Source organism: Oryzias latipes, chromosome 16 (assembly GCF_002234675.1).
Source record: "Oryzias latipes chromosome 16, ASM223467v1".
NCBI classification, from domain to species: Eukaryota; Metazoa; Chordata; class Actinopteri; order Beloniformes; family Adrianichthyidae; genus Oryzias; species Oryzias latipes.
The window spans coordinates 15435314-15458767 of NC_019874.2; the positions used below are offsets into that span (position 1 = coordinate 15435314).

Here is a 23454-nt window from a genome sequence, read left to right on the forward strand (position 1 = left end):
ATAGAAAATCACCACGATAACAATCAGGAGTTCAACTTTTTCAATAGTTTTAATTCAGTACCAGAACTATTCATATTTGTTTCTTTAGATCAACAGCTATTCCAAGCCTTTGTGAACTGCAGCCTGAGTTCTCTGGCAGGCCTAAGGCAATTCCTGTGTCTGCCTTACACAATGGTATATGCGCAGAAACAGGCTGAAATACACACATTTGTATACCTACACTGGACCACCTGTTGATGTTCTATAACAAGCCTTTTCACTATCTTTCATCCACCTTGCTTGTGGGAAGACGCCCATATGTGCTGAGGATAGAACTCTGGTAGAACTTTTATTCTCCAGCTCTGTTCATTTGCTTTCACCCCCTCCCCATTCCCTCAGTCACACTGGTTTCCCCTCTGCTTCACGCTCAGGCTTTCTCTTTGGTGAACACTGAAGCGGAGGGGGTTTGGAAAAATGGGTTTTGCTGTGGCAATTGTCCGCCTCACTCTACTCTGGGAAGGGAGCAGGTTTTTCTGACATCAATGGGTTGGCAGGAGGGATGGCGGGTCATTTGGGGCAGGGAGAGGTATAGACGGTCTGTGGACGGCTCTTTCAAATGACTACACACTCAATTCCACAGTGCTGCAGTTTCATGTCCTACAGCAGGCCTACACCTGCAGCCACAGCAGGCTGCGCTCCCACATTCAACATTACCTCTCAAATGTCTATAGCCTGTGCGCCCACGTTCACAAAGTCCACACAGAAAGATCAACATAAGTGGGAATTGCATTCGTGCTGAATCACGGATGTTCCCGGCATGCATGGATATGAATCCTATCGGCACATGACAGCGGGAGACTTCTCTCAGTCCTCTCAGTTGTTGATAGTTTAGGATGGACAGTTGCTGTGGCTGTGAAGGGTAAACACTGAAAGAGGGAATTAAAAAAAAAGCAGTCTGCAGCCTTGGTCCCAAAGGGTCATTTGTTCCGCTCCGAGAATTCCAGTGATTCAAAATATGTGAGTAATCTGGGGCTTGATAATGAGCTGATGAATCCAATCTCCTGTTAGTGCTGAACTGGGACTGGAAACTGTGCATCCTTTTTTGAAGAGCACTGTCTCTGATGAGTTTTCCATGGACCCCTGCATCAGGCGACTATAGCTCCCAAGGCCCCGCACCCCTGTCCACTCAACCATGGCCATATCCCATTAAGCTCTGCATCAAATCAAAACACTATAAAGTCTTTATGAGGAGCCAGCATAGGAGAAAAGGAAAGAATTAAAAAAAAATTGACAGTGGTGGTTATAAAATTGATATCATCACTAGCTAATTCAAGATGGATCATCACAGACAGTAAAGAGCAGGGATAAAGAAAAATATCAATAAGCCTCATCCGCAGGCTTACAGAGACATGTTTTTAAGACATTTCCATTGCTGTAACAGTACTCTTGTGTGTTTTTGCTTTCCTGTGGAGCTTAGATAGGGGATTACTGCTATAGGCAGATCAAGTGGCACTGAGTAATCCATGACAATAACAACCTCTACCCCCCTCTGATGAAACCTTTTCCTTTCTCTTAAAACTTACCCCACTTTGCGTTCATCACACACCTGACACATTATGTGTCTCAGTTTATACTATTAGAATTAGCTTTTAATCCTATTAACAAACACCCCACCCCATCCCTTTCATACCTCTTTAAATGTCCCCCTGCCAATGTTCAGGACAGTCATGAATGACTTAAAAACCTGTGTCTTACAGAGACATGCATGACTAGGTACGTGTGTGTTTTTGTCAGTGTGTTAACTTTTGTTGTCAGGTTTGAGGAGGCCATCTTTGAAACCTGGGCTACGGTGACATTTCAGTGGTGGCTAATGAGTTTAGCACATGAAGAGCATATAATGAGCCTTCAATTTTTATACTCCTTGGTAAGAATTATAGTGAAACTCTTGAGAAGAAGAAACATAGAACATGACTACTCTATTCATTGTTGCTCATGAAAACTTCTCAGATTTACTCGAGTATCCAACCTCGTCAGAGAGGGATGTGTTGTGTGCTTACAGACAGACATTAAAGAGCTTTTATCTGTCTTTACAATTATCACAGGGTGTTTCTGCTAATGGCAAAATTAGACTTTTAAGGGGTTGCTTTTAAATCCCAGCTTGGTCCTTGCTGTGGTGGAATGTGCATGCATCCTCATTCATGGTGTGGGTTTTCTCCTCTCACCGTCCAAGAACATTCTGCATTGGATAATTGATGATTCTTAAGTGGCTCTTTGGTGTAAATATGAGTGTGTGGTTGCTTGTCTCTGAGATACACTGGTGAACTGTCCAGGATGGAACCCACCTTTGCCCAACAGTAGCTAGGTGGGCTCCAGCAACCCTGTGAACCTGAACAGGAAATAGGGGTTTGGAGGTTAGATAGATGGAGGGTTTTGAAGTAGCTGTAGATCAATAGGTTGAACAGCTGTCCCTAAATCAGCTGCTCAGGTGTCCAAAGCTCCAGTGTATAAGGTTAATCAGTGCAGTTATGGACAATTGGTTTGCTAGACATTCCTTACCCAAAGCAAATTATAATTTGATTTTGAAATTGTAAAAATTGTGGTTTACTGTCCTGTTTAAGTTTGACATATTTGACATGCAAGAAGATAAAATAAAAAGGCTAAAGTGATCGATGCTGTTCAGCTTAAATCAATAGTTGGATAATATTTGGGTTTGCTCAACTTAATTTGTTTGCAGGAGAGTAGTAATTTTATTTTATTGACAGAGTACAAGGCATATCATACTACATTAAAAATTGTAAAAAAAACAAAAAAAACTTTTTGGGGTCTTTCTCGCTTTGCATTGTGATGCTTTAGGGCTTCAAGTAAAAACGGAGCAATTTGGAAAATACGTGGAATACCTAATATGGTTACGATATGATTATATATAAAACAATATATCAATATTGTATAGAGAGATGTACTGTTAGCAAAGTTTTATAAAGAAAAAATAAACAGCTTTGTAGCCTAGCACCAGGTGACTTTACTTCCCAATGTAGTAAAATGTGCTGAATTATAATTGAGTTTCTTTAGTTTAGTTTTTCAGATGACATACCTCAAAAACTTTTCATGAAAACTTTTTTTTTCTTTTGTTTTATTGAGTGGTACCCCCAACATGGTGTCTGGATTAATGACACTCTTGAACTTTTTTCATATATGTTTCAAAGGGTTTTTAGGTATTGCTGTTTTGTGAATTTGTCTGGTGTCAGCTTCTTCTATGAATCTGTTGAACTAGGAAGCAGTTTTTTTTCCACGTCTGTGCTGCATCACTGTTAGTTGTACCTGTATCGCATAACTTGTGATCTCCCTGAGTAATAGTGTAGTTTTTTTGTTTTGTGTCCTTTCCTTTGTTGTTTGTATAAATAGGTTTTCTGTTTTCTGTGTTAAACCCTTTTTTTTCCAGCCACTTGTTTTTCAGATTAACTGCTTGAGCAATTCCGTATATTTTTTTGTTTTTGTTGGCAGCGTATGTGTGTTTTTTGTTTTTCATCTTTACTCCTCACCTGCCTGATTCCTGCATTCTCATCATGCCTTTGGGTCCACCTTCACATACCAAACAATATTTTTCAATTAAACACCCAAACAGGAGGTTAAATGATTAAAAACATTGATTGAAACTAGCAAAAAAAAGAAAAAAAAGAAAGGAAAAGGAAATAGAAAAGTGGGGATCCTGAGTTGCTTTAGACTTCAGATTTTCACTGTCTAGCCTGATAAGCCTTTCAGAGACACTTTGTCTCCTCAGCCAGTTTCAATTCAGAAAATAAAGTTAGTTTTGCCAAAAAAGGCATGTGTGCTTTGATGCATGTTTGCAAACGTTATCAGATAGATTTTTTCACACTTTGCTCATTCATGGAAGTGTGGTTGCTCATGCAAAACTCAATATATTTTAGAAATCATCTTTGGGTGTTTGTTTTAAAGAAAATAAGAAAGCGGATAGGTGGAAAGATCTGCTTATGCATATTGATGTGTGTCTGCTAATCTGTTCCTTATCTGCCTTATCCGTCCATCTGTCTTGTATTTGTTTAATGAATCAAATTTTGCAGCGCACTGTTTGTAGTCTGAACTGCTGGAGCAAATCTCTGCCTATCTTCCTATCTATTCTAGCGTTCAAATAAGTACCTTAATGAGAGCAATAGAGCTAGAAAGGAGAGGCACAACAGAAATAGCTGACAGGCAAGGACACAGAGACGAGACAGAAAGAGTTAATTAGGAAAACAGGGTGTTTGTTTTTTGTTTTTTTTACTCTGGAACCATGTCATACGTTTGTTTCCTCTTTCAATTGCTTTTGTCCAAGTGTTTTCATATCCTTGCAGACTTCTGTGTATTTGCGTACACTGTCAGTGTTTCCAGGGTCATGTGATTTTTCTGGATGGATGTGATGGATGACAGACTGTGAGTCTCAGTCCAAGCCAGAACACACCTTCCTTTGCACTTCTGCAGTTTAGCTGCAGTGGTCAAGAAGAATAGTATCAGGGAAAGGGGTGGAGACTCAGCTTGCTACAGAGGGATGAAGAGGAGAGTGAAAGATACGAGGAACAGGCCAGCATGAGCGAGTGAAGAAAAAATTAGATACCTGCCTGCCTCATTTGTGGACATATCATTATTCTTATTTTAGGATTTGTTAGGCTGCCAGACACTCCTCGAGCACAACAAGTGATGCGCCTACGTGAATTGTGTGGGCTTGAGTTGATTGAGAGTGCAGGGGCTGTCAATAGATGCATGGCCCAGTCATCTTCTCAGGAAAGAGGGGGGAGAAAAACAAACAAATGCATCTCATTATTGCAGCGCGCGCCTCTGCAGTGCTCTGGGTAACCCATCACAGTCCACACAGATTCAATTGCTTCTTTTAAATCAGTTTGAAGCTGCAGCCACATCTCATCTGTCTCAATAGGAGACTGGAGCCAAAGTGTCACTCTGTGTACAGCAACAGCTCCTCCTACTGGTGGAGAATCAGCGGTCTGTCTGAAATTTTTGGCAAGCAACTGTTGAATGGTTAGCTAACTTTTCAGCTATATACTTCCTTATTGGAAATAACTCAGCAGCTATATCCTCCACATTACGTCTGTTCTGGCTCTTTGTTCACATGCTCTCTTAGGTCTTATTGGAATTTGCTCCCCTGCAGGTCTTTCATTTCCTTCTTACATGCAAGGGTCTTTCCTCTTACCATTTCCTGTTTTTATTCAACCTTAGACAGTCTCTAAACTTTAAAAAGCAAGCTCCACTGCATCTCCACTTTCAAATGATAAAACGGAGACTCTCACTAAAAGTTAAAACAATAGGCTGCTCCACTTATGATACAGTTTATGGGACAGTTTTAGCACGAACAAACATTTCAGCAAAATCTCTTTGATGATTAGTTGGTGACAGATTTCTCAGCTCGCTGCTGAACAATTTTGGTCCCTTAAGTCTAAAGGTTTGTTGTTGTTGTTGCTGCTTTTCCTGAAATCCCCATTCATGGTCAGATAAAAGGCTTGTAGAGAGCAGAAGAGTGCTTTGATCAGTCTGGAACGCACATACTTAGCTTGAGGGCGATCTCGGGAGAGATACATTTGGTGTTTCTGTGATAGATCAGTTTAATCTGTTTCCTCTCTGCATTTTTCTCTTGTCTACAAATTGCATCCAAGCATAACATATTATCGAACTTGGTGGATTGGATGTCCCTTTCAAGTGCTCATAAATTATTGCTTGAAATCTAAAATGAGGTTTTTATTGGCTATTAAACATTTTTTTTGTGTGTCATGCAGTTCCCCCCTCTAATCCATACTTCACCATGGACATGGCAGCTTATTGGGTGGCAGGGGAGAGCTACGATGTCACCTGTGTGGCTCCTGATGCAAAACCCGAGGCTGAGGTCATTCTGTATAAAGGTCCGACACTCGTCAACTTTTTGAATTAAGCATTTTTACAGAACAAAAGCTAAAAACATGACAATGAACCATTAAATAAAATGCATGTCGTGTTTTATTATTTTGGAAAGGAAGGTGAATTAAAGAAAAGAGTCGGCGTGGGAGGAATTCCTAATTAACAGAGAATTTACAATTTCATGTTCAGAGAAGGAATAACAACTGATATTTAGCACATAAATAACTACAACCTATCTGGGGCTGACAAAGAGCAAGAAATGTTTGCTTTGTAATTACATTCTATTGTTCTGCCTCAGGTCTATGGTGTCTGAATGTTGTGCTGCTCCACATAAATCTTAATTGTAGTTGGTGATTAAACTGTTGCTTTGCCATGGTGATGAAATAAGGTCTAAACTTCAAGATTAATTTTTTTATTGTCCTAGAAACTGGGAAACGTCATGTTTTTTTTCAGTGTTTATTGTTGTGAATGACATTTAACACTGTTTCTGCTTCACATGAACACATTTTACAGACAGTAGTCTTATCTGTGCGCCTTATTCCCATTGTTTCTTTTAGATGGAGTCAAGCTGACAGGTGTAGAGTCTTCCTCCGTGTCTGGCTCAAAGGATAAGCTTCTGAACACGCTTGCTGAAGTAACGTATGTGTTCGAGCGTCTGCCACACTCCCTCTTCTCAGCAGCCTGCTCAGTCTCTCAAATTCTGCCTTGGCTTCTTGTTTCCCTTGTTTTCCATGAGCTCTTATTTTCTCTGTCTGTCTTAGCGAACACAATAAAACACGACAAACTCCACGGGGTTATATTAGCTTCTGTCAAATACATAAAATTCCATTCTGGTGGCGAGACAGATTTGATCCTTGCACAGGTGCCTGTACATTAAACAGGGCCAAAGATTACCTTAATCCTGAATGTCTCCTCCATGTCAGCGATAATAACCTCTTGTCATATTTTGAGATAACATTGGCGCGGAAGAGCTGCAACGTTGCTCAGTTCTCCTACAGAAGAACCGAGGTCTCAGGCAGTATTGATGCCCTGTCTGCACACACGCTCCAAGTCTGCGAGCAGCTGGCCTCGTTTGTTTTTTACAGCTGTCATTGTACAATTGTTTGGTAAAGAAAGTATAGACAGAAGAGAACACAACACAGAGCAATTACACTAAGCCTCTTCCTGTCTACACCAGAAAGGGTATTTCTTCAGAGTTCTGACATGTGGCCTTCTAGCACGTCAAACATGTAGTTGTGTAAGGTAACTAAAAGAGCTAAAGAAAGTGAGCATTTAGATTTTTAAGCCACTTTTTTGAATTAATTTTTTTTTTTTGCACATAATCACGTGTTAACTGTACAAAGTTCATGCAGAAAACAACAGCTTGAGATAACGCACTTTATTTATTCAGTAAAAAAGAAGGAAACAGTGTAAAATAGTCTCTGCACAGCTCCACTAATGATAGTCATCAGTCTTAAAAGTGGAAATTTTATGTGTGGAAACACCAACAAGAAATCAGACAAATATTGTGAAATTTACTTGTGTTGCCTCTTAGTCTGGGCATATGTTTAAGGGAAATCTCAAAGTCCAGAATAGGAACTCCAATTACTAATAATTGACACAATTTCCAATCTTCAGTATAGTTATAGCTTGCTACTATATAGCCTACTTAAACCATCTGGGACCATAAAGAACATTTGTGAGGTTCTGGAGGTATTGACTACCAAGTAAAACATTAAAATATTATGGTTTAAAAAAAGAAAGGGTCTATTTAGAAAATTACGTGTGGCCAGTCCTGAATATTTTCCTTGGCTGCACGGACCCAGAGGAGGGGTTAAGGTAAATTAAGATTAACACCTGAGTGCGGCTGTTTCTGCTGCTCACTGTTTCCCCAGGGGATGGATCAAATGTGGAGAACACATTTCAAAAACCTACAAGCATGACAATTAATCAGACTTTAACTTTAAGTTTAACTTTAAATATTTGCGACAAACAACAAAATTCCGCTTTGGTCATACGTACATGTGAAATGTGTGGGCAATGAAGCAGTGTGCATGTTAGCTGCATCTATTATCTGTGGCCGACATGAATCTTCAACATTTTTGGTGCTGGTCGCATATAAATACTTGGAAAAAACATCAGCCTTCAAAAAAATCTGTCTTCGTTGGAAAAAAATGACACAAAAATGATCCAAATTCTAAGCTTAACTGGTAAAGCTGCATCTGAAAAAAACATCTTGTCGGAAGGCATCGTATTTAGAGAGGACCAGTGAATACCTGCACCTCTTTAATGTCCAGGATGGTGGTATATTGGTGATGATCGGGGTTGGTAAGAGTCCAATAACCATATTTTTTTAAATTTTCATTAAAATAACATAACTACAAAATTTAAAGCTGTTGTCATTGGTTGGAGTGGGCAACAGCTGCATTGATTTGTAGCTTAAATTTTCAAAACTTTTTATTTCTATTTTTCTTTTTGTTTGTTTTTTCTGCTTTTCATATATTGTTAGTAACATTGAATTTGTACTTTTACTGACTTCCTGTCTTATTTTGTAAAATTGTAATGTTTTATGTTTTTTGAAATTCACCTTCCTGCTTGAAGGCAGCCAGAAATTTCTCAAAGCTGTGTTCTTTGGTCATCGCATATCTGTTTCTTTGTTAGTTAAACTTCTGTCTCATCAGTTTTATATTTCTCTTCCAATTAGTGTTTACAACGCTGACTTTCCTTTTCTACTAAAATTGAACAAGATTACACAAAAACACTGTAGCTGTCTATTGTCTTAGTTCAGGTTAAACATGTTTTGACAATAATGCAAATGCAGAAAGTGTTAAAATGGGGAAATTTTTAATATATAAATAACCAAGATCAACATTTTATTTATTTCCTGACACACAAAATCATGTAAAGCAATGTTTTTATTTTAACATTTCATGGGGGTCACTTTTCATAGAAAGGTTAGAAGACTCACTCGTAGCTATACAGTATATAGTCCATAATATTTCATAATTACCATTATAAAGTTAGAACTGTTCAGGGTGTACCCAGCCTTTGCTCTACAATAGCTGGGATAGGCTCCAGCAACCCAGTGACCCTGAAAGAGATTTAGTTTTTGTTGTTGTTGTTGTCATTTCACTTTACAGAACCCTGGAAAGATGTTTTTAGCACTTTTTTGTCTGCATTTTTACATTTGGTTCTTGTGTTACCTCTGAAAGGGTGACCGCACTGAGCTCCGACAACGGGAGACTGTTGGCATGCCACGCCAAGAACGCTGCCTTGTCCAAGCCTGTGGTGACCACGGTGACCATGAATGTGTACTGTGAGTGTCTGGAGTTGTCTGTAAACTGCCAGCCAACACCACTCTTCTGTTCAAACCCAGTGTAGCTGGAAGCACACAACACAGGAACCCAGCTGTCTTCAGGGAGGCCCAGGGGTATCCTGTGTTGTGCATTTATTTGTGTGCAGTGCTTCCAGGAGAAACCTTCAACTTGAAGGCAAAGTCACACCCAGTTCAGAGCAACAGTCGGCAGGGGCAAGCTTTCATATCTAGTTTCTGAGGCAGCCTCTGGTAAACTGAGATAAATAGGACTAAAGCTGTGAGGTGTTTTCTTCTAAAGTGTGCAATAACACATATTTTCATAACATTTATTATTTTATTGAACAAGATTATTCCCACTTTTACGAATTACCCAAATGTTAAAAAAAAAAACTAATAAATCTTCATATAAATTACCCTGGCAAGCCTTCTGATAAAGAGTTTTTAATAATATTATAATGAGTAATAGGCTGGGGCCACCTCACTTAATGATAATAAATCCTGCATAACTAGCCCAGCGTTTGTGCTCATCAGCTGGAATTAAATTCAGAATGCGCGCAGGCAGAAAATGAAGCCAGTTTCTTTGACTTTTTTTATGTCATTGTCTCAAAGCGTATTGTATTGTGCTCTGTAATGAAACTGGTGTTACAGCGCATGAAGGTTAGTCCACACACATGCCGTCTCTGCATTTCACTGTGAGTGACGTCCTTTGTTCCTCTTATTTGGCAATGCCACAGTGAAATCTGCCGATGCTTAATGCCCAAGCAGCGTGACACTGGAGCTTTACTACAGGAGGCTTAATATTTTCTTCCCTCTTGATAAGCAGAAGTAATTGATAGCTGAGGGTTCCCAGTTTAGGCGTCTGTTTCTTCAAGAGGTAAATCATGTTGTTGATTAAAGTAGAGCGGCTCTGCTGACACTCCCTCCAGTTCAGCTGCTACATTATCAGGAGCCTGACTAGATACCTCATGTTGTCTTCTGTCTGTTGTAACCTGTTCCACATGAGATGCCTCTAATACTCTTTTAATAGACAGCTATAGCCGAGCAACCCTCCCTATCCCCTCTCCTTCCATGAAACATGTGCTATCTGCTACAGTGCTAGTGTTGCAGAACTTTGGAGCAGACGTGAATCAGTATGCCAGCCCATCAAAGCCATGCGCTGGCCATTTTCAGCCAGCCAGACTGTTAGCAAGGTGGCAATTTGTCATGCTGGCACAGGCTCTGTAGTTTGCACTCTGAAACTGATTGCAGCAATAACAAAGACCCATCCTCTTCTAATTTATTTTACTGCTTATATTTTATTTAAAGACACTGTAATTTATTCATATTTCACATTCCCTTATTACTGTTTGAACATCTGCTTTTTTGCTTTATGGACTGGATCTATCTCCATACTCCCTAAATACTTAATGCTTTCATCAGATCTGGACCTCTTCCTTACATTCATGCTGGATGTGACCAGTTTATTGGCCCTGTCTCAGCAAATAGGAACACCCCGCTCAGTTGCCAAGAGTGTCGTTATCCTTGCTTTTTATGCTGCCCTAATGACTGTCACCTAGTAATTTGCTTTATTCAGATTCGCCATGTCTGCCTTTGTATGTCACCTTTCCATCTTCATCGTGTTTGCCCAGCTTTCCCGTTTTGTTAAAGCCATTTTCTATTTTTGGCTCTCATGCACTGACAGACCCACCTGACGCTCCGTTTATTGTGAACCTGGACAGAGATGAAGTCAGAGCGGGGAGGATGCTCATGCTGGAGTGTGTCTCTGGTAGTGGAAACCCCCTCGCCGCTCTCCGCTGGAGCAAGGTATTGGACGTACCATTGCTCTGACCCAGTGAAAAACGAATTCCTTTTTACTTAAAAATCAATGAACTCCATTCAGTTGGTGTCTTTTACAGACTGTTTACCAGGTGCAGAAAAAAAGAAAGAAAACATTCTGCTGTAGGTTTTTTTTTTCTTGCATGTTCTCATCCATCTTTCAGAATGGAGAGATTGTTTCTACAACTTGGGAAGCAGACGAGTTTGCACGGAAGTCCAGAAGCGTCCTGAAAATGGTGATCACCCCTGCAGACAACCAGGCAGAGCTAAGCTGTGAAAGCTTCAATGCGGTGTCTCTGTCACCTCTGTCTATCACTCGCAAATTAGACGTGTTCTGTGAGTAAAAACATGCATGAAACACAAAGCACTGGCAGGACAGCGTGGTTGTGTATTATTAAAAAAAACATGACAACTGAAAAGAATATAATAAGTCTTTCAGTCACTATGAAAAGTCTATTAATATCATTAATGAAACTAATGGTTATTATGGCTGCAACCCATATTGCTGACTGCCTCCAGATAACTGCATGCACTTTTATAGCAGTTCCATTAATTTGGCTGAATTGTTTCAGTGTACAATCTGGAGGAAGATAAAATTACAATTTGAGGAACAGTAACAGCCATGGTTAATAGATTCTACTTCTCTTTCTGAATATGAAATGTTTATTTTGGGAACACTATTACAGAGTTAATAATAATCACCTCTGGCGCACTGACACAAACAATTCCCTGATTTTTACTCCCAGGTCAGACAGCACAAGTTTGCTTTGGTATTTAAAAAAACAAAACCTCTTTTTTCAATAATGGACCTGGACACTAAAAGTAACAGCTGCTTCACTTTGTCTGGGGCCAATGGGGTCCTGCAGTATGTCATTAGAAGAGCTACTCAGATTTTCAGAAGGCATATATAGAAACAGACCAAAAGGGGGGCTGAAATGTTCAGCCTCTCCACCTTCATCTTCAGCCAGCTTCACATCGGCCTTACTCGCAGCACCCAGTAAAGTTTAAAACCAGCTTCAAATGTAACATAACCACAGAAAAGAGTGAACAGAGGTGTAAAAACATGGATGAAAAAAAAGTAGTTTTATCTCACTGGGGTTTCTGCAGTGGACTTTCCATATTTTCTGGAATATGGACCCCCACCAACCATAAACACGTGGCATTCAATGTTTAAACTTTTACAAAAACAGATAAAAAGTTAGGTAAATACCAGAATGATGAAGATGTTTTTGTTGTAGCTTTATAAAATTCACATTACAAACATGCATTTTTAAAATAAAACTTGTAGTTAAAAGGGTAGTAAAAATGAAAACTACAACAGTGAAAAGAAGAACAACTTCTAAACAACTGCAGTGGATAAAAAAAGAACTTCAGAAAATATGATGAATAGGATCAAAACTATCTATAATGACTGAAGATGACATTAAATTAATAAGGCACTTGTAAATATACAAAAAACTTAATAACATATAAAAAGTAAAATAAAGTAAATTGTCAAACAACTGTATGACATTTTTTAAAGTTATTTGGACTCCAAAGACCTTTGTGTTTAGGGTCCACAAAGATATATTTGAACCAAACATTTAGAAAACATTCAGGTAAAGACCCACTCCTATGAAAGTTGGGTTTTTGGTGTTTTTAATGTGTTCTTGTAGCATTTTTGTTATGATGGAGGACATATTCAAAAAATTAAACTTAAAATTGCATTTTTGCGTATTTATTTATTCAAACTATTGTGAATCGGGAGCAGACAAAAACCTGCAGTTGGAAAAAGCTTGCTGATGTGACATAGGACCTACAACAGCAAGCCAGGTCCATTCCGAATTATCCACTTGCAGACGAATAGATCCATGAACGTCTTTGTTTTACTTGGCCGAGCTGGCATCTGGCTCAGAAGTGTACGGCTGAATAGCTCTAATATTGCTCACTATTTTTGTTACACCAATAATGTTAGGTAGGGGGTTTGAGGGGCTGTGAGCTGGCAGAAGAAACAGAAGAATATCAAGGAGCAGAGGCAGACTTTCTCCATGCCAATAGTCCCGCCCACAAGTCAGAGGCAAATCTCGATTGAACCTCTGCCGCTCTGTAGAATCTATGTCCCAGAAAACAACGCAGATTTTTTGATTTATGCTTTTATAATAGATGATCGGAGTTGGATTTTAACTTTCATAATTCACCATGTCCGTTTATGTAAAGAAAGATTTTAATTTAAAACTTTCTATGATGAAAATGTTCCCATTTATGACAAATATCTGTTAGAAATGTCTGCAGCCTCTGAGTGATGCATTCAAAGATGTTATTCATGAAGTCCTGACGCTGACTGTGGTCTCAGCTCCAGCATAGGCTGCAGGCTTTGACTCTCAGGAGATATATGAAAAAAATCCTCTTTTTTTCCCTGTGCAAGACAAGAGTAACGCATCTTTATGTGGTATTGTGTCATGTCAGATGAGCACAAGTGTGCAAAATAGTTATATACATGGCTCCCCCTCCCCTGCAGACCTCCTGTCAGTCAGTTCAGTCCCCCAGCCTCTGTACCCCGAAGGCTCCATGCAACTGCATCACATCGCCTGCAGCTGTTGTACCCTGCTTCCCCCTCTGGTTAACATGAAGCAGACTTTACAAACCACAATGAAAGCCTCCCAGGAAAACAAGTTGCCACTCAAAGTGATTTTCACTTTCACCCTTGATACAGCTCTGCGTCTCACATCCTAAAATAGTCCCGCTACTGCTGTGATTAGAAAAGGTAGCTGTTGAATGTGCAGTTCAATAGGGGGATATTTTTACTGACTTATCTGTGCATGTTTGCCTGTATTCATTTTCATCAGTTGATCCTGAGGAACTGACGCTGTCGGGTTCATTAGAGGCCATTGAAGGGCAGGAGGTGGTTCTGAGCTGCTTCGCCGCCTCAAGTAATCCTCCTGTCGACATTCGCTGGTGGTTGGGCTACAAGGAGCTCAACAACACAGTTTTCATTCGGGAAGAGGTGGGCCTGCACAATGCACAAGTTGTACTAACACAAAATCCATCTATCTGAGCTGGTAGAAAGGTGGTACAGTGTGCTGTGCAGCATCTCTGGTGACAACTCCAATTAGTCTGAGCCGAACCAGCCTTTGTTCATCTTTCTTGTAAATAATGAGCAAAAAAATATGGACATTGGAAAGAATATCTCATTTTAGCTGAGCTTCCTTTAAAGATACTGAGAAAAAAATCCATGTGAATGCCTCCCACTGGTTTAAAAGAATGCTTTAGATGAAGTTTGACCTCATATGAACATTTATAGATGAAAGCAAACAGTATGACCATGAGCGGCCCCCTGAATGAGCCTGCTGCAGTAAATGAGTCAGCCGACTCCAAAAAGAGTTTTTCTGCAGCGCCTCTCTCGTCTTTTGTGTATGTTAATAAGATCAAAGTGAATAAAAGCTGACACAGAGGATGAGTATTATTAAACAAGCTCTTTATTCATCTGGCAGCAGCATTTTCATTTGATCTTACTGAGGGCACTCAGTGGGCTGGATGTGAGCCTTAATGCATGTGAAAACAGCGTGAGTTTAACGAAGACTGCCGCTCCTGTTCGTCGTCTTTGTTAGTCTTTCTGACTGTGGCTTTTACCATAATCACCGCAATAATGACTTTAATAAACAAATGTGCTGCATAGGCATGACCACTATCAGGCAGGTGCAAACTGACACTGTGCTCAATTTACAACACAGCGCAAAGCAGAAGAGTCAAATGAATATGCTTATTTATCCCAGACCGTGCACAACATCAGTTATTACAGCAGCTAATTTGCCATCTGCATTCACCAAGACGGTGCAGTGAGGTGTGTTTTCCTCCAGATTTTGTTCCTTTTGTCTCTCCCTGACAACTGAAGAGGAGCGTCCAAACCTATCTGTACCCACACTGAAGTGTCTGTCTGCAGGGAGACAACGGTGGGATGACGACCGTGTCCAATGTGACCTACCGGTTCTCCCGGGAGGACAACGGACTGATGCTCAACTGTGAAGCTTTTAACAAAGGCACACGCTTCTCCAAAATTAAAGATGCTAAAATCAGTGTCTACTGTAAGAAAGATCCCTTTTTTTCACACACAAAAAAACTTGTTTTAGTGCAGCAAGGCATGTTATTTCTTCCAAAAATTTTAAATATATTTGGTTGCATTTCTATGTTGGAGAGCACTTTTGTAATGCTGATAGATTTTAGCTGCAATTTCAACTCTTATTGTTAACAAAAGCGACCTGTCCTGTCATATAATGAAGCTACATGGGGGAAAAAAGCTGCACACATTTGCTCCTTTTCCTGATAAATACACATAAATAAATAAATAAATAAATAAATAAATAAATAAATAAATAAATAAATAAATAAATAAATAGATTAAATAAATAATTAAAAAAGGAATTTTTACTTGAACTGAATTATTAGATCATTTCACACTTTGTTGTTTGAGGATTTAGTAACAGTGAGAAAAACACAAAAGAAAAGCTGACAATTTTTTTTCACAGATGACACCACAACAAATACAAAGCAGATAAAAGCCTTGCGACACATGCAACATGGTGCATTATGTATTAGGCTGGCAAAACAAAATCCATAAACCCACTTTGGAGTATTTCACAATTTCAGTGCATAAAGTAGGGCAGAAAAAAAAAAAACAGAACCCTTTATTAGGTTTTGTGAAAGTTTATTAGCAAAGTTATTCAAATCAAAATCTGGCTTTGCCCAAAAATAAAGGTTGCGTTTTAAAATAAAACATTTATAAATGCTTAATTTATCCTTAAAATAAAGTTAATTTCATAAATTTAGCTTCCTGTTTCATAAAAGATAAGGCTACAAATATATAAATGAAACATTGAAAAAAGATTTTTACTTCATGTGAGCAGATAAAAATTTGTTCTTCCACTACTGCTATATTTATTGTCCATTCTTCTCTGAAAGATCCCCCTCAAAAAGTGTGGCTTGATGCTCCAGCTCAAGATGTTCCCCTTAACGCAGGCACTAAAGTCACGCTCATCTGTCACTCTACTGGAGGAAATCCCACTCCAACCCTGACTTGGCTCAAGGTGATTCTGTGCTGAAAATTCTGGGGGTGAAGAGAATCTGCATGCTGCTCAATGTCTCTCATTCCTGTTCTAGAATGGAAAGGCAGTGGCCCACGCACCCAAGCAGACATCCTCTGACATGGCTGCGGCCAGAGAACTACACCTGGTCCTAACACCAAGTGACAACATGGCCACATACCGCTGTGATGCCACAAACAATGCAAAGAAGACCATCTCTGCACACGCTAAACTCCTAGTATACTGTGAGTAGCATTGGCAACTTACATACAAATCAATCTTTATTCTCATTGTAGTCAGCTAAAAAAGATGTATTAACATCAATTTGATACAAACTCAGTGACGCTGAAATTTAAGCGGACCATTTAATCTGTTTCATACTGATGTAGTCAGAATTTGATTTTGCAGTCACAGCAGTGAGCATGAAGATCACAGCACACCAGGAGGTGCTCCGCCAGGGTGAGGTGCTAACACTGGAGTGCCTGGCTGAAAGCAGTAACCCAACAGCAAACATCTTCTGGAGCGTGGGCGCAGTCAGGTTCGGCGTGACATTGAGCACAAAACATCAGGCAAAAACAGGACAACAACAACCAAAAACAACAGAATGTTGTATAAAAGGGAAGTCGGAAAATGATAAAGAACTGTCCTAAAAAGATGATTTTGTGACAAGTACATTACATGGTTTAAATTAAATGGAACCAAATCCTGTTAAATCTGTCAGTGTTCCAGTTTGACACTTCAACATGAAATCCCCTCATAAATGGATTTATTGGTTGTGGTGTGTTTTCTAGGTTCCAGAAAGCTGAGCAAACACACAGCAAGGACAAGTCTGGCGCTGTCACTGTCAACAGCACTCTACTGCTGAATCTGACTTCGCAGCACCACAAACAGAATGTGATTTGCCAGGCCTACAACCCTGTGTTAGAGGAGGGGGCCAACACATATTACCGACTCAATGTGCTTCGTAAGTGCAACTCCGACCTAAAGTTCCCTTTTGTTTATATCAGGATCTTTTTTTCTATTATTTCTAAGTGACCATGAGATTTGCATTACATAACTTTAGTGAAGCACAGACATGACCGGCAGCTGAGATGAAAACTGCTCTACCCGTGTGTTTGTGCAGTATGTGCATGTGTGTGTTTTGTTTACAGGGAACCTTTGTTGGGATTTGTGGGTCTGTTGAGCTCTGCGGCACTGTGTCCTAATTGTGCATTTGCTTTGCTGCATGGCCATGTTTGCCTTTGATGCCATTTCACAGGCAGCAGCCAGCCTCTGCTTCAAAGCTTGGTGCTGTGTTTGAGCATGAAGGAATGTCACTGTGTGTTTGTGCAGATCTGCCGTTGGACAACAGTACTGTCATTCGTGGTTTTAATGCCTGTCCCTCTCCCTCCCACTCCGCCTTACTCCCCTGTTGTCTAAGTATGTGAAGTTGGTTGGATCTGAAATTATTGGTGGGATGTCAAGTTTCTATTGGTTTGACTCTCATTACTGTCTCTTTGTGCTGTCTTGCTCAACATGTTCTGTGGGTTTTCCTTTTCCCTCTTGTGGGTTCTCATCACTCCTGTGCATCTATTTGTTTTGTATTTTTGTTCTCAATCCAACATACCTTACCTGGATGGATGTGTGTGTTTTTACTGTGTCAGACCCACCAGAATTCAGCTCTGCTCAGCCAACAGAGATCCAGGTGGAGGAGGATGAAATGGCAACAATCCCACTGCTGGTTTCAGCAAACCCAGAGGGGGTCTCTTGTGTTTGGCTGCATCGCAGGGAGACGCTGGTCAAAGGTGATCCAGCGCTGTGTGATGGCTCTATAAACCAGGTTCTAGATGAGCTGAGCCAGCAAGTCAGCACTCAGCTCTGCCATTCAGGGCCTGAATAAAACATGGCAGGTTAGCTAGTGTGGGACCCTGCCAAATGTGATTCTCATTACAGCTCTAATGTATGCAGCCTAAATTAGGATTGCTGTCTGCCTAAATACAACACAACGGCTCTAAACCTGGCTTCTCCTTAATGGTACTGTCATCAGGGCCTCCACTACATTTTTGTGCTGCTAGTTACTTTAGGTAGATGCCAAAAATAGTTATACTTTAAAGTGAAAATATATTTCAATATAAACATGTATGTGTCATTTTAGGTGGGGTGATTTAGAAAGTGTCTCTCACACAGTCTATTGTTGGCTTGACTTGGGAATCTAGCCAGGGCAATCAATAATGCAGGATTAGATGTCACTCTGAGACCAGTGGCCAGAGGACAAGCAGTTGATGAGCATGTAATGAATACTTAATTTACTATTGGTTTGCATGTGTGTCTGTGTGGCTTTCTCTGCAGGGAATAATCTGCACCACTACTGGTTGGAGGACGGCTCTCTGGAGATTAGGAATGCAACACGGAGAGACGCTGGACTGTACACCATCAAGTGTGAAAATGAAGAAGGTGTCAGCCAAACTGCTATCACCTTGGATGTTCTTTGTAAGACCCACCACACACAGAACAGTCACTGTTGGAAACCAGATACTTTTTCTTATGATCAGTGATCACTGAGTTCTTTTTACAAAAGAAAAATGGGCAGGGAAGACATAATAATACCCTTATGTTGTCAAGGTTCTTTGGGTTTTAAAAAGGTCTGGTTTTGAAACTCCTCCAAAGTGCATTGTATCAGCCTAAAGCTATGTACACGTGGGGCAAATGATACACGTTCAAGAACTTGTAAAAGTGGCATTCTTGAATGGGCTTTTAGCTGTATTTACCCTGGAATGTTGCAGCCAGATACTATCGCTGGTACTCACAGCTGGAAGTGGCTTGGTACGAAATCTCAGCTGTTCAAATTTTTCTCCAGGCTTTTCCTTTCAGCTCTATTCCAATATATGAAAGACAAATAATTCCTCCATATCGCACTGCTAGATCAGAGTCCCTGATTGGTCAGAGTTCAAATGGCTAAACTATTGACCGCTGTTGTTCATAGCACCTGAAACCAGACTTAAAAACTTGAGCAAGAATGCAAGAGCTCTGAACACAAAAGCCCATAACACACATTTACTAGCATTTACAACCATTTACATAGACTTTTCATTGGAAGTAGTCCCTTGAACACGTGTTTCTGAGCCCAGTGTGAATGTAGCATAAGACATTGACTTCTGGCTCCTCCCAAACTTGCCATTATTAGGCCCTCTATGCAAGGGCATCCACTTCTTCTGCTGCCTTGGGCCCAGCCCGAAGCTCCAGGCCCCTGCTGTCTCAATACTGATGATTTAATAATGTCATTGCAGAAAATGTAGGTCTGCCTGATTCACCAAAGCCCTTGGTACACGCCTAATGGGTTCTGCCATCCTGAAATGACTGTGCTTGACAGTTGTAGATATTCATTATGTATGGGGGATTGTAGTAGCTTTTATATGTGGCAGTGTTGCCCACTTAACAACGTCGGCCTTGGTTAGGAGACCAACATGAGTGGATTCTGCTAACCCAGAGGTCTATGTCTTGCCACTGTTCCCCGTCACTGTTCTTTAGGAGTGAACATAGGTCCAGACAAGTCGGCACTAATGGCCTTACTGTTGCATGTACATGGCACCCACGGGAAGTGTAAAAAGCATGTGAAATGAACGCAGAAAGTGGAGCCCTGCTGACTGAGAGAAGAGCTAAGTTGATGAATAGATGGATAAAGAGGAAAACAGTGGCCAATTGGTCACTCTGCCAAAACCAAAATGTAAAGGGCTTCACGGGTCACATGTCCAATTTTCAATTAGGCTGCAGAAGTGCCACGGCTCCAATATATAGGGAAGTTAATAGTTTTTGTCTTTCAAGCAAGGAGACCAATTTCAAAGGGGTTATAGACACTGTCAAAGGCAAGCAAGTTCAAGAGCAATTATATTGTAGCAAGCAACATGCTTTTTTTAACCGATGACTTGTATCAGGCTGACATTAGTCCTGTTTTAGCCATGACCCCCCCTTTTTTCTCTTCTCAGATGCTTGTGATGTCACTGCAGAGAAAGATCCAGTGTTTGTTAACTTGGGGGGAACAGCAGACCTGATATGTGTGGCAGATGCCAATCCCATTATATCTGACATGTTCTCATGGAAATGGCTGGTGAGAGCCACACACACATGCACACGCACACACAAATGTGCAGGAAAAATTCATCCCCCTAAATTATATTTCCTTTATCTGCCTTTCTCCGTATTATCTTCCCTCTTTTTATCGTTTATCATTGGCCTTTATAAATGCACAGATGCCATTTTTCACTGGCACTAACTATCCTTCCACCCCACCTCCTCTTGCTTCACACTCGGCCCAAATCCAGAAAAATAGCTTTCATTACTGCTGCGTGACTAAAGGGCACATTCGTCAATGTGGCGTGGTCTCCGTATCTGCGGATGCTTTCTGCATTTGAGCCCACCTCCCAGCTGAAGAATGTGTTCCGCTTCTTACCTGCATCACCCCCTCCTTTCTTTGTTTGTCCTGTTGCTCTCTGGCTATTTCAGTATCTTTCCTCTGTCCTCACAGTTCTTCCTCTGAACACACAACCCATCCAAGTGCTCACTGTCGTATAAACTGTCTTGCCCTCACTAAGCAAGACAGGTAGGAAGCATCCTACACCAGGAAGGGGAGCGGGTATTGAGGGATAGTGGCTGTCTTCTGATTATTTCCCCTCACTTTGTCTTCCGCAGGGAGAGGAGGAGGTGGAGATGGGAGAGGAGACACAGGAAGACGAATCAAGCCTTCTGACCATCCGTAATGTTACTCGGGCTCATTCTGGTCTATACCAGTGCACAGCTAACAATGGCATCGGACTCTCCGGCAGTGTAAATATGCAGCTTGTTGTGCAATGTGAGTTTATATTGTTCATTTTTACCGCCAGAAGTACTAAATAAATTCCCAGAAGTACAAAATAAATTGAAGTGAATATGCGTCAGGGATTACTTCATGAATTTCTTCCTCATCTCCATGATAATTATCTTTTGCGTAGTCAAACCAGAGCTTCAGAAAGGACCCCAGTGGAGGAAGGTAGCGAGCAGAGGAGATGGATCCACCACAGCCGAGTTAGTGTGCCGGGCAGAGGGTATCCCTCGCATCGACTTCTCTTGGGAAAAAAAAGGGGTCTTTCTGGATTTGGCAAACCCCAGGTCAGAAACAGCTCTTACTTTGTTGTCACCTTTTGTTTTAGTTCTGCTCTGACATAGCTTTAGAAAAAACTTCAGAACTGCAGATTTCATGTGTCACATGTGGCTTTCTTTCGTTCTTTCTTTCGATTCAGCACTCTCCCTTTTTTTCTTTGTGCATGTGTGGGTGCTCCTGCTGCAGGTATGAGGAGAAAACAGTGAGGGAGGGCTCCTTCCACACCAGCACACTGCGAGTAGTAAACGTGAGCGCAGTGATGGACTATGCCGTCTTCAGCTGTTATGCTCGCAACTCACTCGGGGAAGACAAGGTGGACATCCAGCTTGTCAGCACAAGTACAGTATCTGCATCCCTTTTGTGTTTGTGTATGAGTGTCTCCATGCGACTGCGAGGTTTGCTCCACACAATCCTTTGTCAGTGTTCTGTAAGAAACCTGGCAACCTCCCAAATATACCCCCTTTTCATGAGCTGGAAAAAAAATCATCTGGGTTAGTTAAGTACCAATCTTTCTTTTAGATCATCCTGTGCCTCTTGAAAAAGAACTCTCATTATCCTGATCTGATCCAGCACTAAAAAATATTGTTAAAATTTGTTTTCAACACATTAGTTTTAACAACACATATGAAAAGAAGGCAAATGAGTCACAGAAAGTACACTAGAATCAAGCAGAAAAAGAAAACTGTATTGACAGTCTACCTGCCTTTGTTTCTTATGTTTGTCTGAACAACCGTCCAGTTTTTGTTGGTGTATTTTTGCCCTCTAGTGGACAAAACTTTCTTAAATCTGTTTTATTATTCAAACTAAGCTTTTGTGTTATGACTCAGAGATGATTTTGATCACTTTTTGGTGATGGAAGACTAAATTAGAAAACATTTTTGGATTGTACTGTCTGTTCCTCCTAGTTTAACTAGTATACGATCTTGTCAGTGGCAACGCAAAAGCTTGTGCAAACAGGATTCTGTAGATGGCAAATATTCAGCCTTGTGAGTGAACTTTCTCCGTTGTTCTACCTCCGTCTTATCATCTAGCCCGTGGTGCTATTTTCAGTTTCTCCTCAGATAATTCCACATTGATACGCTCTACTCTCCTGCCACGCTCAGACTATTCTTCCAGCTAACAACTGCTTCTGCACATTGAAGCAGCACTACAAGCAAGCGAGCTCAGCTCTCAGCAAATGCCAGCAGCTATCAGTGGACACATTTAATATGTATCATAAAAACCGTAAAACACAATCCGATATTGGCCCTGTTTTTCTCCCCTAATCATTTTATCAAGCTGTAAAAATAATTTTTAATCCCAGGCAGTAATAATATATTTAAATGGTCCTATAAATTTTAAAGCCCAAAGGAGAAAAGTTTATTTATTTACTTATTTTTACCTCAATGCTATTGTTTTTGCATTACAGGAAGATCCAAAAGCAATTGACCTCTGTGCCCTAAAATCTTATGAGCTGAGCTGAAAGTTGGGAATTGTTGACAAACTGGGTTGGGCCTGGAGCCATACATGAGTTCAGCATCCCCTTCCTGTGTGGTTATACTCCACTTTCTCTCCTCCTTTTCCCCCTGACTGAGCTCCATTCAGCCCCAACCCAAATCCCTTTTTAGCTCCAAAACATGTAAAATAATCCACTTTCCCCTTCACTACCTTCCAGTGTTTTCTTTTTATCAAATTGAAGGTTTGGAGAACTTCCAATGATCATTATTCTTAATATTGAAACTGTTGTAATAAAGAGGCAATCTTTCATTACTGAACAGCTCATGGATAAATTTAGAAAAGTCTGCACTTCTGTTCTTGAAGGTACCGTTCAAAGCCCTCCTTTGGTGATGAATCACGAATCAAAATCAAAAGAAATGAATATTTGAAAGTCCTCTGAAGTTAACAATGATTTAAAATATAACAAGTGTTTGAGGGAGGACAAAATATGAAAGTGGAACCTTGAAGACTCCCCAGCAACTTTTGACTATGCTGATCTCCTCTCTGGTTTAATTTTGCTTATCATTTTTCACTGTTTGTCATTAGATAGTATAATTAAGTCCTAAATATTTCTGACTTATTGGATCCTCAGAAGTATTTAGCTGTATCCTGAAATTGCACTTTTAAAAACCCCATGAGTCCACTGACAAATCAAACATTTTTGGATGGTAATACCTTATTCCTGCTCTTTGTTACTTTAATCTCAGAGAAAAAAAGTTTTCATCATACTATTGTATCATCAAAATAAAGGTATTTATCACTTAAAAAAATGTCATGGAAATATGAGCATTGCAAATTTTCAGCCTGAAATTGCTCCCTGA

At 40.3% G+C, this 23454-nt stretch overlaps 1 protein-coding gene across 2 annotated transcripts in view; it reads left to right on the forward strand.

Moving 5' to 3' along the window:
- Positions 1 to 23454, forward strand: part of nphs1 (NPHS1, nephrin) — a 40512-nt gene that overhangs the window by 12675 nt on the left and 4383 nt on the right. For both annotated transcript variants that reach the window (XR_002874985.1, XM_023964548.1), the window contains exons 5-21: positions 5760 to 5882; positions 6435 to 6516; positions 9069 to 9172; positions 10854 to 10975; positions 11152 to 11323; positions 13813 to 13970; positions 14907 to 15048; positions 15923 to 16047; positions 16121 to 16289; positions 16453 to 16582; positions 16836 to 17008; positions 17688 to 17828; positions 18373 to 18513; positions 20007 to 20128; positions 20710 to 20869; positions 21009 to 21165; positions 21344 to 21495. Coding sequence is in view for 1 of the 2 variants with exons in the window: in XM_023964548.1 (XP_023820316.1) it covers positions 5760 to 5882; positions 6435 to 6516; positions 9069 to 9172; positions 10854 to 10975; positions 11152 to 11323; positions 13813 to 13970; positions 14907 to 15048; positions 15923 to 16047; positions 16121 to 16289; positions 16453 to 16582; positions 16836 to 17008; positions 17688 to 17828; positions 18373 to 18513; positions 20007 to 20128; positions 20710 to 20869; positions 21009 to 21165; positions 21344 to 21495 (2373 nt within the window). In the remaining variant the exon portion in view is untranslated. The remainder of the gene's footprint in view (positions 1 to 5759; positions 5883 to 6434; positions 6517 to 9068; positions 9173 to 10853; positions 10976 to 11151; positions 11324 to 13812; positions 13971 to 14906; positions 15049 to 15922; positions 16048 to 16120; positions 16290 to 16452; positions 16583 to 16835; positions 17009 to 17687; positions 17829 to 18372; positions 18514 to 20006; positions 20129 to 20709; positions 20870 to 21008; positions 21166 to 21343; positions 21496 to 23454) is intronic.